Here is a 17,077-nt window from a genome sequence, read left to right as displayed (position 1 = left end):
CATACTTTAGTCTCAGAAACGGTAATTTGTTTCAGCTAGGCTAATCTGTAATAATGTATTCAGCTCTCCGTCGAAATTTGAGTCTTCAAATCCATGTGTGTCCAGAATTATGTGCGTTTGAAAGTTAAAAAGACGACTTGTCTTTTCTTGAGACCCTGTCATATATAGGAAAGACATAAATAGAATGTAAAAATCCTAGTCTGAGGTATTTTGGAAGGAATTATGCAAATTTCGCACATTTATAGTACTTCTGGAGACTACTCACGTGAATTCAAGAACCAAATCAACACCTGAAAATGGCGAAACTATCCTTTTAAAGACTTTGTAATAATAAAAACTCAGTCTCTACTGATGGACAAGAATAATTAACAGCCGAATGTCAAAGACAAAAAAAAAAAAACCAAAACACAATGCATACAACTGCAAGCACAGACTCGACACTAAACTGTACAAATCACGTCATGATTTTAAAATGAAATATGGAGCTTATTCTTAGAAACATGATCAATTGGCTTCATCAACGACTGGGTTATGGACCAATGCTCTTTAAAACGCTAGAGGAACCACAGTACGTATCAATATTTAGATATACTCATTAAAGATGATACAAGGTGATCGTCAAAATATTGGGCCTACATTATCATTTTTGTCAAGATTATATCTTATGAGTGCCTTTTGTCTCATTATGATATCTCTTGTTCGTAAATAAGTCTCGAAAATGGTGGTGTACCAGATGATAATATAATACCAGGTGATAATGAAGTTCCAAATGGTAATGATGTTCTTAATAATAGCCATATACCAGATGATTATGGTGTACCAGATGGTAATAAAGTACCAGCTGGTAACCAAGTAACAGATGATAATCAAGTACTAAATGGTAATCAAGTACTAAATAGTAATCAAGTACCGGGTTATGATGTAGATGGTAATAATTACAATGAAGGTCCGCATGATAGCGAAGTTTAAGATGATAATGAAGTACCAGATAGTTTTTAAGTACCAGGATAAAATTTGATGGTAATCATTACAATGAAGGTCCTAATGATAGCGAAGTATCCGATGATAATGAAGTTCCAAATGGCAATGGTGTTCTTAATGATAGCCAAGTACCATATGATAATGGTGTAGGCCCTACGAGAGTTTAATGGTGTACCAGATGGTAATAAAGTATACCAAATGATAATGTAGATGGTAATGATGTACACTGAAGGTCCTTATGATAGCCAAGTATCGGATGATAATGGTGTACCAGATGATAATGAATATCAGACGATAATGAAGTATAGTGTGGAGATGATGCATTGAGTGATAAAAAAACTTCAAGATGAAGTCCTGGATGATAATGAGGTTGAGGTGCTAGATGATAATGATGTTTCAGATGATAATGATGTTTCAGATGATCATTTTGTTTCGCGTGATAAATGAATTACCGAAAAAAAGAGAATTTGTTAAGACGACAATGAGTAACAGATGATAATGATGCAATAGATGACAATCAAGTCCCAAATGATTAGAAAGTCTGACTTAGTAATAGTAGATAGTAATAAATGATGCTCTTGTTAGATGGTGAAATTAGGGAAAATGAACCTTTAGCAAGACATCTTCGCTCTCATAGTGTTCCAAAATCTGATTTCGGGTTCTCCCTTAATTGCTATGTAAATTAAAACAATGCCCGTTAAAAGCACTTTCAATCAATTACAGACAAATCGTACGTCATATTTTCATTTAGAAAAGTGATATGTTTCGCAGAAATATAATCCTGTCGACTTGTAAAGAAGATATTATATACGACTGTGTATCTTTAACACTTCACTGTAATTTTATTTCTTGGTCAACAAGGGCTCTCTCGACTGTATTGAACATGGAAATAAAAAGCCGATCAAACCTTATTATATCTCTTTGAATTATATTGGCTATTTAACAATTTCCGTTTTCATTCATTATAGGGACGTGAACTGAATTGATAAATATATTGTCAAGTGAAAGCGACTGAGAAGACATACATTTCGTTATGTGGTGATATTAGAACAATTTTCTCGTTATACTTGCCAATATGGATCTGCAATATTTTCATAGAATCTGGATTATTCATATATTGAATTTCATGTACTTTTATAATGTGGATTGTGCAGGTAATCATACTGGAAATGGTATGTAAATCATTTTGATGTTTGAAAATTCAGGTCAACTATGTATACAAACATTCAAATTAAGTGTGTTTAGTGGATTTTGCTGGTATTTTCAATACAACATGCGTGGGGGTTCTGCTTGCAGTTGCCTTCTTTTTAAGCACTCTTTGGAAACACCGTCCTGCAGTCATTATGTATAAGAGATGTCAATTCGGTATCTTTTTTAGGAGACTTCCTTTTGGTATTTTTCAGGCATTCCACACTCTTTTAAGGAATATTATAACTTATCCTCATTCTCGTTCCAATTATTTATATAGAAATAACTATTCTATTTCAGTTCCATACAATATAATGTCGACTACGACAACGGCACATGAATCCGTATTGGGTGGTCCACCCACAAATACAGGTAGGTGAACATTTTCAACATTGAATGTGATGAAGCAATAGCAAATTTAATGCAAATATCGGTCATCGACCGACCTTAGAATTTGTGAGCTTCTAAATACATATTGAAATAGCTCAAAATTTGCAAGCCTTTGATTTTGTCCAATGACATGGAATTTATAATCTATTAACTTTATAGAATTTATAGAATAGATTTTTTAACCTTTGAATTTGAATAAATAAACTACTGAAAATATGCGAGCTTCTGAATACACATTTCGTCTATGCTGAATTCAACTTTATATTTTCAAAGGTTTTATTGTTGGTGTTAAACGAAAGTACGAAAGCCTTTGAGGCATACCTAAAAAAAGAAATTATATTTCTATTTTTTCTAAATTTATTTCCATAACTCGAAATTTCGGATTTCACAACTCGAAATTTCGGATTTCACAACTCGAAATTTCGGATTTCACAAGTCGAAATTTCGGATTTCTAACAATTGTAACTCCAATATGTTAGTTTTAATTTTGGGTGGTGTTATGATGATAATCATGTCTTATATTATATTAGGTTTAATTGTGGTTGGTGTTATGATATGTCTTATATTATTTTAGGTTTATTTGTGGGTTGTGTTATGGTATGTCTTATATTATTTCAGGTTTGATTGTGGGTTGTGTTATGATATGTCTTATATTATTTCAGGTTTAATTGTGGGTGGTGTTATGATATGTCTTATATTATTTCAGGTTTAATTGTGGTTGGTGTTATGATATGTCTTATATTATTTCAGGTTTAATTGTGGGTGGTGTTAAGACATGTTTTATATTATTTCAGGTTTAATTGTGGGTTGTGTTATGATATGTTTTATATTATTTCAGGTTTAATTGTGGTTGGTGTTATGATATGTCTTAAATTATTTCAGGTTTAATTGTGGGTGGTGTTATGATAATTCTAATATTATTTCAGCTTTAATTGTGGGTGGTGTTATGATGATAATTATGTCTTATATTATTTCAGGTTTAATTGTGGGTGGTGTTAAGACATGTCTTATATTATTTCAGGTTTAATTGTGGGTTGTGTTATGGTATGTCTTATATTATTTTAGGTTTAATTGTGGGTGGTGTTATGATATATATCTTATATTATTTCAGGTTTAATTGTGGGTGGTGTTATGATATATATCTTATATTATTTCAAGTTTAATTGGGGGTTGTGTATGGTATGTCTTATATTATTTTAGGTTTAATTGTGGGTGGTGTTATGATATATATATTATATTATTTCAGGTTTAATTGTGGGTGGTGTTATGATAATTCTAATATTATTTCAGGTTTAATTGTGGGTGGTGTTATGATGATAATTATGTCTTATATTATTTCAGGTTTAATTGTGGGTGGTGTTAAGACATGTCTTATATTATTTCAGGTTTAATTGTGGGTGGTGTTATGATAATTCTAATATTATTTTAGGTTTAATTGTGGGTGGTGTTATGATGATAATTATGTCTTATATTATTTCAGGTTTAATTGTGGGTGGTGTTAAGACATGTCTTATATTATTTCAGGTTTAATTGTGGGTTGTGTTATGGTATGTCTTATATTATTTTAGGTTTAATTGTGGGTGGTGTTATGATATATATCTTATGTTATTTCAGGTTTAATTGTGGGTTGTGTTATGGTATGTCTTATATTATTTTAGGTTTAATTGTGGGTTGTGTTATGGTATGTCTTATATTATTTCAGGTTTAATTGTGGGTGGTGTTATAATGATAATCATGTCTTATATTATTTCAGGTTTAATTGTGGGTGGTGTTATGATAGCTCTTATTATTTTCCTATTAGTAGTGGTCATTATCATTAAAAGTCGTAAAAATAAATGGTAAGTTTTATATTTCTTAACCTGTCAAAATTGTAGTTCCCGTCCATGTTATTTATGCCAACAATGCTTTTTTTTTGTGTTGGGGCCTTGACTCCCAGAACTTTCGTGGATCTTTAAAGCCTCCGTTTTATTATTAGTAAGCTAGATGCTAGTATACTGAGTTTGGTATACGGGTGGAAATGGCGGGCTCTTACACCAGTTGGCCACACCTGACACCCTAGTCCCACACCACCAGGGGATGGAAACACCCCAGGTTGGGAACCGGGGCATTAAAGGGATTGTAAATTTTTTTTTTAATTACATTTTATATCGGGGACACTGGTAGAATCAATTTGCAACATTCCAATTTTCAGTCAGATGTCTGTAGTTCCTGCAATTCCACTAAAAGTGTTTGATGACGTCACTTATCGCAAAAGGCATTGTGTGATATTTTGCAATTAGTGACGTCATCAAACACTTGGTTTTAGTGCAATTGTAGGAACCACAGACGTCAGATTGAAAATTGGAATGGTGCAAATTGATGCTATAATGTCCCTGATATATACCAAATTTACAAAAACCTCATTACAATCCCTTTAAGTTTTAAACCAAGCCCCTTGTCAATAAATAGGTGGAACCGTAGTTCACTTAATCCAAATAGCTTAGTTTGTGTAATGTTGTAAACTGCACTATTTCTGTTATTTTAAAGGAAAAGGAAAGCATCAAAAACAGAACGGTATAAAGCTCCAGAATCAGAAGAATTTGTGGAACCGATTTCCAGAAAATGTAGTGAAGATTCCCGTAGACTTTCCGATTTTGATGAAATTGAACCAGTTTGATCCTTTCTCATAATTTGCTCCATAATTTATTTGAATCATTTTCGTCCTTCATCTGCATTATCAAATAAACATTTAGAAATATTGACTCATCAATAGGCTACATCCGACTTTGTTTAGATGACGTACCAAATCGAAGAATGATATCATGTCCATGCGATTATCCATGGTGTGTGGAGAAATATCTAAGATTGAGTTACGTCCCCTATTCTGTTTCTGTTTCTTCTGTTGAATTTTCAGAGGAAAGGCAAATTCGCTATGAAGTCGAATTTGAAAAGGTATCATAAGGTTTTGGCTGCGAATAAAATCACATCCAAAGTTTCATAGAGCTTTTGTTATTTTCACTGAATAATATGTAAGTTGGCCTAGGGTTAACTCCCTTCAGCTCGACTGCCTAATTCAACAATGACTTCTGTAAAAGTCATTTGTATTTTATATCACTGTTTTGATATGTAATGGTTTGTTTGTGGTTTGTATTCCAGATTCATAATGGTTATCTCCCTTTACCAGTCTCAAAGCAAATTGTATACGCCCACATAGACATATGGACATAATATATTATGTTGTCGTCGACCTTGTCCGTCGGTTCGTCCCACCGTTCACATTTCTTGTAGACACGATAGAGACAGCTTTTAATTGATCTTAATGAAACTTTTTATATATTGTTAAGTTCTCGCTCAAGTTCGATATTGGTAATAATCCAATGAACAGTTTCGGAGTTATTGCCATTATCATATATGTCGATGAGTCCTTGTTCATGTTTTAATTTGATGAACTGTTTTTTTAGGTTTAGTCTTGACCTATAAATATTTTGTTTTAAGATTATTTGAAACTTCATTATAAAGCCACTAAAGAGTTAGTTTAGCTGGTAGTGGGCGTATGTTACCTTTCCTCGTAAGCTATTTTTTGTTCAGCTTGAATTATAGGTAGAGGTATAATTTCGGACCTCGTAAGGAATTTTAGAAGAAGAAGGAGAAGATTTCCGTTCGTCAGTTGTTGTTCTTGAATTCGTTGTTGAATTCAATGCAATTGAAACAATATCAGCCGAGCCGTAAATGGTTCCGGATAAAATAAAGAGGCTAATGTCGACAGATTTGGTCAAGGACCAGCTAAAAGACAGAACCTAAGTTGTTATCCTTTCAAAAAATAGCTGTTTCTATCTATCTATCATAATTTTTGATGGTTGTCGTGAGCGTATGTCGTCTTGTCTGACAAAGTTTTAGTTATCTTCAGACAAAAAATAAAGGCCTATAAACGTATTTACATAAATACCGTATTGTTCCAAATAATTGCCAGTCTTTATTCTTATTGTTCAAACATAAGCGAAAGGTTTAAAATATCTAACCAAAGAAACAAGTGAAACTGTGTGTGTAGTCTCGATTGTCTTGCTAAAAATGTCGAACATAACTTGGGAAAAGTCTGGTTAATCTTGACCAATCAACTCTCCATTCTCCTCCACAAACCAGTTACGGTTTCATTCCTAACCTAAATAAAGGTCAACCAATGGAGCAGGCGTAGGAAATTCCTTCTGAAAAATGTGAAAATATAAGGATTTTAGAGGTTGGATTACTATATAAACGCGGAGATTGAAAAACTGGACATTTTGAACGTGATAGGGAGAAGAAACGATAGAACTTAGCCGTGTAGAAAGTAAATTACGGTAGGAAACATAGTCATATTATGTAGAACTAGTTTGTAGTGAAAGCAGTATGTAGGCCGGTGGCGGTTAATATGTCACAGTAGTATTGTACACCTGGCGTAAAAGGTATTTTATTTCTCAAAACAACTTGAATCTTAATATAACATTTTCTACTAGCTTTCAATTGATATATAATCACATGAATTTGTATGCTTGAGTAGTGCTTGATGCGGCATCATGGCACTTTATGCAGTAGTTTGTCTCCCACCGCCTTGTTCTCTTTTCAAAGTGCCATGTCATATCAAGTGATTTATGTCTTGTAGCTAAATAAAAACTAAATATTGGAATTATCGACGTAGTGCTATTACCTATTCTCTTTCTAGTAATGACCTATTTATAACTGGCACACGTGTCCTTTACCAGACGATATTGACTAGAACATTTGGGAATTTTAAAATGAAAGTAGGGCGGTTCTAAAATGAGTTGTCCCTATGGCTATGGTGAGTTCACCGATATTTTACACTGGTGTATCTCACAAATAGTACATTATACTCTGTGAATTCCGAATTCCTTTATCTGAGTATTCCGACAATCTGTATAATCAGACATCATTTTTAGTACCTATGGATTTCCTTCTTTTGTCAGTTTAAAAACTCTGAGTACTGACGTTCTGTAAATTCCGAATTACGACACCAATATGTGGACCTCAAAAGCAGAAAAAGCTGTATATTCCGACATCTAGTCATCCGCCAATTAGATAATCGCTTGTTTTATTTTTAATCCGACATCAAACCAAAAAGTTGTAATGACAGAATCCTTAATTGTCGTTCAACTTTACTTTTTCAAATTAAGCCATATAATCCATCTGTAAACCTATGTGGACATTTTCAGTCAGCCTATTTTTGTTTACGATTTTCCATGAAATAAGGTGTGGGGAGAGTCTTTTTATAAACCCGATTACAAACACACTATTGATATATTATAAACTACAATACTCGATTAGTAGTTTGAGAACAGATGATATATATCTAATGGTTTTAATCGTTATTGTCATCAGTGACACAAGTTATTGACAACTATATATTTAGTGACACTAGTTGATGACTTCAACTGAAAACACAAAGCCCTATGATATCACTGTGATTATTCCAGCGCTCTGATTCTTAGTTTTGACAATTTTCACTAAGATTATCATTAAAATAGCTACCAAAGAATTTTTATTCCGAATTTGACAAGGTGATCATAGGTTTATACGCAGTACCTGTTTTACTCTCTGACTACTATGTTTACTTATTGAATTTTGACAACCGTTTCCCGTATGAATTGAAACATCAAGAACAAAATACAGAGAGTATTCATTGCCTTTAGGTTGATGAAAATGTTCATTCATTATCATTATTTATTTCATTACATTCATTAAATTTCATTACATTCATTAAATTTCATTATCCTTCATCACATTTCAATATGATTTATTTCATAGCATTATTAAAACATTATCATCTCATTTCAACATGCCACTGGAAAAGTTATTATATATTTTGTAAACCAAGGAAAGTGAGTTTATTTCAAAAGCAAAATCATCTTATATTTCCATGGACCCGAAGACATTCTAAGACAAATAGCATAAAGAAATGAAAGAAAAATTTTAATTCAAAGCTGAAGTTAGTAGTCAGAGAGTAGGCGTATTTTATTAGACGATTTTATTTTTGGACTTTCTATGAGATAAGAAAAAGTTTTAAAATTTTGATTTGGGGTTTATTAAGTAGGTAATATCTCTTTAGTTTCTTAAGTCTACAATTTTAAAAGTCAATGACCTCTGTATGCCCCCTTGTATTAAAATTTTGAATTGAATAAGCTATCAAAGCATGTGCATTTCTAGGCAACACGACCACACCCCTCTAACGGGTTGAATAGTGAATTGTATAACATTAGTAGGTATTTTATTTAAATATAATAGATAATAAAACATATTTACATATGTACATTTTCAACAATTCGTATGATGCGTTTTGTCACGTCGCAAGTCATCAGCTGCTATGAGAATACATTTCAAAGATTGGAAACGTTACAACAAAGCCATATAAACCCATTTCCTAAAGAAAACGGCGCTTTTTTGATAAAGAATACTCAATGAATTATCGTAAGTTGAGATACGACATTTAAAAGTAAATCCACGAAACGAAATGGTAAAATGGATTGTCATTACGCGATAACGGAAACAACAGATCAAAATACAGGCCTATGGAAATTGGAATGACGTATGGTATACCCTTATAACAGTAACCATATTGACGTAACCTATATAACAGTAACCATATTGACGTAACCTATATAACAGTAACCATATTGACGTAACCCTTATAACTCTAACTATATTGACGTAACCCTTATAACTGTAACTATATTGACGTAACCCTTATAACTGTAACTATATTGACGTAACCCTTATAACAGAAACCATATTGACGTAACCTATATAGCAGTAACCATATTGACGTAACCCTTATAACTGTAACTATATTGACGTAACCCTTATAACTGTAACTATATTGACGTAACCCTTATAAGAGTAACCATATTGACGTAACCCATATATAACAGTAACCATATTGACGTAACCAATATACAACAGTAACCATATTGACGTAATAGGCATATAGGTAGGCATATAGAAATTGAGATGAAGTAACTCTTATAATAGAAGGCATGTAGAATTTGGAATGAAGTAACCCTTATAACACTAATCATAGATCAAAATATAGGCATATAGAGTTTGGAATGAAGTAACCCTTATAACAGTAATCATAGATCAGAATATAGGCAATGAAGTAACCCTTATAACAGTAATCATAGATCAAAATATAGGCAATGAAGTTACCCTTATAACAGTAATCATAGATCAGAATATAGGCAATGAAGTTACCCTTATAACAGTAATCATAGGTCAGAATATAGGCAATGAAGTAACCCTTATAACAGTAATCATAGATCAAAATATAGGCAATGAAGTTACCCTTATAACAGTAATCATAGATCAGAATATAGGCAATGAAGTTACCCTTATAACAGTAATCATAGATCAGAATATAGGCAATGAAGTTACCCTTATAACAGTAATCATAGATCAAAATATAGGCAATGAAGTAACCCTTATAACAGTAACCATAGATCAAAATATAGACAATGAAGTAACCCTTACAACAATAACCATAGATCAAAATATAGGCAGTGAAGTAACCCTTATAAGAATAACCATAGATCAAAATACAGGCCTATATAAATTGGATTGACGTAACCATTCTTTATTGTTATCGGCCTTTTTTTCTTACAGTTAGTAGATATATTTAAATGGACATGATAAGACTTGTGATTATCATGTGATTTAAAGGTGGGGGTGATCAGCATGAATAGTTTAAGATATTTTTGTTGAATGTGGGACTAAGTTTGGGCGATACGACTTACTTTCGAAGTTGCGATATGTACCATAACAATATCGCAATATTTTATTTATGATGATATGATCATGTCTTTGGCAAGCAAACACCAAAAAATCAAAACAAACCCTGTGTTAAACAGTTGAATTCAGTGGAATACCCACCATGAAACTTAGTTTACGTTATGTGGATGCTTGTATGATATAGAGTCTACTGAATTGCTAAAATGTTCCGTTTTCAATCGTACCTCAATCTCAGAAACGAGAATGTTTTAGCCATGCTAATCAGTAACAATGTTCATAGCTCTCTGAGCTTTCAAAACCATGTGTGTCCAGAATAATCCGCGTTTGAAAGTTAAAATGACGACTCGTCTGTCCTGGAGACACTGCCATAAGTATATAAGACAGAATAATACATATAAATAGAAAGAGAAATTTTTAGTTTGTGGTATATTTCAGGGAATTATGCGATTTTCATGCAGTTTTAGTACGTCTGTAGGCTATTTTCATATATTCAAGACCCAAAACAAAAGTCAACTCCCAAAAATGGCTAACCATGGTCGTAAAAGGATATATCTGCGTATTGCTCAACTGTGGATGGAAACGGTGGTTGAATCCGGTGCGTTAACTGATCTAATAGTAGAGCAAGTCAATGTTTTATCATTATATATTGAACGTTTTGATCTAGATAGATATTATGTAGGTTAAGAGTATATTGGCAGAAAAACTATTATATTATTGATGTGATTGATACGACTAGACCACTATATTTACGTGTACATAGGCAACAAATGAACAGTGCTATAAATAATAGAATAGCAATACTTGACTTGACTTGCATTGCTTGATAGATAGGTATGAGATATGTGAGATCCGGTTAATAAACGGCCGTTCATTTCGAAATTAAAACATTTTGTATGAATCACCGCCAACGCACATGCTTTCGCAATCGCTATTACGATTTACAGGTAGGCCATAGATTGTTATTTCTTTTATTGTTGAAAACTTACACCTAACATTATTTAAAGCATGGTTTTTATTACGCTGAGGGTACATATGAAAAAAAAATATAATATTATAAAAAGTCTAGTTTAGCCACTTATGTATCTAATAGCTTGACATTGTGAATATGTTTCACAACAGGGTAAAATTAGTCGAGGAAATATGATCACATGGTAGTTTGGATCGTGACCTATTTACCATAATCGAGCTTCCTTAAGACAAATTTGCAGTGATACGATTTCCCTTGCTCTTATTACCACTCCAAGACCAGATGTAGTTAGCAATCTGTGCTAAGCATAATGACGCTTTTCTGTGGTCAGAATGACAGTAGTTAAATAAGTCGATATCCATGACCTCTGGATAATGTGATTATGGATTATACTACTTTTCAAATATAAACATTTCAACTGACTATTAATATCCAAACAGATTTGAAGGTAAAAATATTTACGCGTTTGTAACGGGAGTTCCCATACTTAACGGATGTCCACAAAAATGGATGTTGGTACGCGTGTGTAAATACAAGAAGCCAGATATTGGCGTTTGTTACGGGTGTGCACATACACGAAGCCAAATATGGGCGTTTGTTACGGGTGTGTGTGCACATACACAAAGCCACAAATACGTGTTTGTTGCGGGTGTGCACATACACGAAGCCAAAAACTTAGACCCAAACATCTGTCTCCAGCCTCAGATAACTGTTTGGACAGATGTCAGCTGGTGTAGAGACAGAAATAATAAATGGGGACATTCTGCATCTCCGCAGGTGTGGGGTTTAAAAACTATTTAGTTACCTCGAATCTGTAAAACCCATGCATATTTGGAAAGATGAATATTTTTTTAGTTCAGTCATACCACCATTTTCTTCCTACACCATTTATGTCATGTCTCCGGTTCCATCAAAGTTTTTTTTGGCGAAACTGATCTAGAATCGGTAATTTAAAACTACCCAGCCAAAAGTTCAAAGGTCACAGAGTCACTAACAAAACGAAAGTTACGATGATGCTCAACACTAATTTACAATTATCTTAAAGGTAATTCAATATCATGTTAGAGAAAACGCATCTTTGGAGGTATGGGAAATCCCCATTTAACAGTCTTTTTCTTCTGACTTTACTCCAGCTGACAACTGTCAAAATATCCATCAGAGACTGGAATAGAGGCGGATGTTTCGGACTACCAAAAATTTGCGTTTTTTACGGGAGTGCGCATACACAAAGCCAAAAAAGAGCGTTGTTACAGGCTTGGAGGAAACTTATGGACGACAGTTCTGTTAACATTAAGTAATTAAATCTGTAGTAAGAAAACAAACAAAAATCTGACAGAAAAGTCAAAAGTGTGTGTGTGAGTCTTGAACTAGAATTATTGACATCTGAAATTTATCAGTTCTTGAAGCAGCGCTGACAGTTTTCTTGACTCGTTGAAATTATCTGTCATGTAAGAAAACATATAACATATAATTGTTATCTGAACGATTATAAAAGCTCCCTTAATGGTTTTCTTATGTTTTCAATTCCAGTTTTCTTTGATGGCATTTCCTTTTAATTGCCCAATTTCATTAAAATTATCCACAATTAATCTCAATTTGTCATTGTGGAAATGTGTGCTTTTAACATACTGTTCAATAAATAATATATTTCTAAGAAACCCAAATACTTTTGATTATATACGCACTTCGAAATTGATGCACATTTGACTATAATATTTACAAATTGTTTATGAGCATTGTTTGAAAAATAATGTTATCTATTTCAACCTGGTCTCGAAATAAAAGGTGGTCGCCTTTTTTTCACTGTCAGGGTTCAATTCGTATAGTTTTGGCTACACAAACGTAAATAAAAGAAATTGACTACCTACGAGTAATGATGGCGTCTTGATAACCAATGATTTTGACGAGACAAGATTTGTTGCATATATAAGAGAAATTCCGGAATCAACAAATTCAATATACATAAAGCAACTGAACTAACATACTTCATGTCCTTAGTTACTATATGTACAATATTACTAATGAAGTACTATCAGTCACTATCAGTGATATCAGTCACCAGCCTCCCGAGAATAAAGGACAAACTGACTCAGTAGGGGGACAGCGTTCGTGACTGAATATAAAATGCGGTAATTCTTTGGAGGAGTCATGGTCGCAAACCTCTAATTGAGCAAGACAATTTTCGAAAAATTTAATTGATTTGGTGCATTCTGACACATTTTTTTGTGCAAAAACGTATAAAAACCATATGTTTAAATTTGTAGCGCCACCACTAGTGACTATCGGTTATATCAGACACTATCAGTGATATCAGTCACTATCAGTGATATCAGTCACTATCAGTTATATCAGACACTATATCAATGACTATCAGATGTTCAACTGTCGACAGTCCTTATCTTGAGTAGACTATGAAGTGCACTAAATGAATTGTTTCTTCGGGTCACCAAAAGTTACGAGGGTTGACTGAAGCCTAAACATGGTATTCAATCAGATTGAAACAATTTTTATGTGTATAGGGCCGTCATTAAGAACCTAAAATGATTGGAGCAACTCTCATAACAATAGACGTGCCTATAACGTCCTAGGCATGGATAGGGTCAGATTTGTCAACATCCGCTTGACTGCCACTGCACATAAAACGACTAATTTTAGAATTATCCTTTGCTGTTCAAATTTTTGATATAATTTTCATTATCAGCTGTAATTAAATTTAATATTGATTTGTTGTAAAAGAATTCAATATATATGATGACCATGAAAATCTTGAACTAGCCAAACTGAAAGTAGACCACTCAATTTTTATCAAAATCCGACTGTCACTGCACACAAACCGACTATTTTTAGAATTATCCTTCCGCATGAAAATCTGTGATCATCTCACAATATCTGAAAGAAAAAGCAAGTACAGACATCAAATGCCAAATCGAGACCAAAAATTAGTCAAAAATTGGAATGCAAACACCTCAAAAAGGAGGGAGGAAAGGATTTCTAAAAATAGCACGGACTGCAGATACAAGCATTTGCATAAAAAGTTTTAGTAGACTTGATCCATACGAGTTTTAACTCCAACATTATGATATAGGCGGTTATGTTCCCTTTAATTGCACTACCATTGAAGACCAATAATATACAACTGAATGTAATGATGTAATGTATTGTGAACACGCATCGATAATTCTCTATTCACGACAATATAAATAGGTTGTACGTTTTTAGCGTTGACTGTTAGTCAAGTGTGACGTTGGCTTTAGGCTGTATTGGACACCTCATATGACCAAACACTATAGATAAGATAAGAGTACAAGACTTGGAAAAGAACAAGGTAGATTATTACGACGTGTACAAAGGGTATTATTTTGTAGCTTTTGGCTATATTTCTATTTCTACATCGTTTACATTGTGTGAATGGGATGATTTTTAACCTACAATTACTTGTATTTGTCATATTCTGGAACATGTAGTTTATAGAACGTTTATCTAAGTGATATGATAAAGAAATTATCGTGTTCAATATATGGTTGAATATTGTGCTTGTTAGTACCTACGATGGTTGTTTTCTGTGTTCAACGTAAATGACATTATTGTGATTTTGTGGTTATTTTGCAAATTATTATCCACATTGCCAAATTCCGGACAGATATTGCAAAATTTATTACTTTTACATAGATGTTTTCGTTCACATTGTTCGAGACTAACAGGTAAGGTAATAAAAGTGTCTGGAAGTTCAAGTCTAAATGAATAGTTTGATATCTTATTCAAATATCGTTTGACCACATGACCAGAACATTTTGGCTAGCCTATAGGATATAAAAATCTTAAATTCATTCGGTAAGAGTTTTATGAAATTGTCATGCTATTTATCGTAATTATGAAATCTCCAGAAATCACAATTTTTGTAGTTGGCTATCTAATTCAAGTTGCGTTTGACCAGAAGACCAGATCAGGAATGACTAAAGGATATCAGAGTCTTAAATTCATTTGGCAAGAGTTTTATGAATTGGTCTTACTATTTATCATAGCGAACAAATTGTATGAAATCTCCAGAAACCGCTATGTTTATAGTTTACCATCAAATTCAAGTATCGTTTGATAAAAAGACTAAAATAGGTTGGCTAAAGAATATAAAAAATCTTTAATTCAATTGGTTAAGAGTTTTATGAAGTGATCTTTATATTTATCGTAACGATAAAATCTCCAGAAATCATGTGTTTTGTAATTGGCTACCTAATTCAAATATCATTTGAACACAAGATCAGAGCAGGTTGGCTGAAGGTTATAAGAGTCTTAAATTGATCATTCAAGAGTTTTAAGAAATGATCTTGCTAATCTACAGATGACAGTTTTTGTAGATTGCTACCTAATTCTAATATCCTTTGTTCACAGGACCATAGAAGGCTGGCTAAGAATATAAAAATCTTAAATTCATTCGGTAAAAGTTTTTTGAAATGATCTTTCTACTTGTCGTAACGATGAATTTTTCGGAAATCACAATTTTTGTAGTTGGCTATCTACTTCAAGTTGGGTTTGACCAGAAGACCAGATCAGGAATGACTAAAGGATATCAGAGTCTTAAATTCATTTGGTAAAAGTTTTATGAATTGGTCTTACTATTTATCGTAGCGAACAAATTGTATGAAACCTCCAGAAACCGTATTTTTTCTAGATTGCCATCTAATTCAAATATCCTATGACCACAAGACTAGAACTGGTTGGCTTAAGGATATAAGAATCTTAAATTCATTCGGTAAGAGCTTTATGAAATGATCTTTTTTATTTATCGATTACATCTTCAGAAATCACCATATTTTAGTAGAGAATGATTCTGTATATACTACTTTAGAGAATGGTTCGTTTTAGATCTTAAATCAATGTATTTATAATTCACAAAAACGATTTATTTCTTCAGCTTGTCGCCAAATAGAATTTCACGACCATCCGGCACATATACTGTTATTTTTACATGGTAATCAATGTGAACAATTCAATATAGCGTGAAAGCTTCCCTGTCTTCGCACGAATTGGCCTATGTTTAATGCTCTCTATAGGCGCTTCCTTCACTGAATCGTCTAATATGTACTTCATTGATACAGACCGACCAAAGAACGCAATGGGATCAATTCCCAAGAGCTCTTACGTGGACTGGAAGGAATTTATTATGCAGATGATTGTCTGTAAATTTGCTGTGATGTTAATTAATACCACAGAAACTTCTCTGAGGTTCTCTTAATCTCTCTGGTATGCACTTCTTCGATTTAAAATATTTCTATGAAAGAGCATAAAACTTTCAGTGATGCGATAGAAACATACATCCCAAAAGGTCTTTTCTGATGGATCAGAGACAAATGATTAGCTTGCTACTTATGCAATATTGAAATTTTTCCAAAGTATGTTCTTTTACGTGACGATACTTCGAATTTGGTAAGACACTTCGTCGATATTAAAGTACAGTAAAACGTCAAAATACGTGTAGAAAGTACTTCTTTCATGCAATTTGAACTTCTTCCGTGTACGCATCATGCTTCCTTCCCATAAAATATACTATCCAATATCTTCGAGAGATGTCCAATGGACGCTTCAGTGATACCTAGAGAGTTCTGCTTCATCAATATGTTAAGCACGCCAGTGGTAGTCATTTATAAAATATGTTATGCAATAAGGACTTGATTGAAACTTCCTCATAAACACTTATTTCCCATTCACGACAAAAAGATTGTAACCATTGGCACAAACTTCCTTGATACAAGAAAGGTGACTATTTTAGTCAAAGTATGAGACAGAGTTCTTAAGAAAGAAACA

General features: G+C 33.1%; 2 protein-coding genes across 2 annotated transcripts; both read left to right on the top strand.

Annotated features, from left to right (window-relative positions):
* Positions 1-726: 726 nt before the first annotated feature.
* LOTGIDRAFT_137029 (hypothetical protein) lies at positions 727-1,148 on the top strand (the record flags this gene model as incomplete). The annotated part of the gene is made up of 2 exons (XM_009047402.1): positions 727-928; positions 1,039-1,148. Coding segments are annotated over 2 exons (312 nt in total), but the record flags the coding sequence as incomplete, so codon positions are not given.
* A 908-nt stretch (positions 1,149-2,056) lies between these two features.
* On the top strand, positions 2,057-5,215 carry LOTGIDRAFT_171207 (hypothetical protein; the record flags this gene model as incomplete). Its single annotated transcript, XM_009047401.1, has 6 exons — positions 2,057-2,153; positions 2,470-2,541; positions 3,625-3,670; positions 4,084-4,106; positions 4,313-4,397; positions 5,086-5,215. 6 exons carry the CDS (start codon positions 2,057-2,059, stop codon positions 5,213-5,215), a joined length of 453 nt encoding a protein of 150 aa, XP_009045649.1.
* Positions 5,216-17,077: the final 11,862 nt, after the last annotated feature.

This window comes from Lottia gigantea (assembly GCF_000327385.1).
Source record: "Lottia gigantea unplaced genomic scaffold LOTGIsca_111, whole genome shotgun sequence".
NCBI classification, from domain to species: domain Eukaryota; kingdom Metazoa; phylum Mollusca; class Gastropoda; family Lottiidae; genus Lottia; species Lottia gigantea.
The sequence above is the reverse complement of the archived record's forward strand: the minus strand, read 5'-3'. Positions and strand labels throughout refer to the sequence as shown.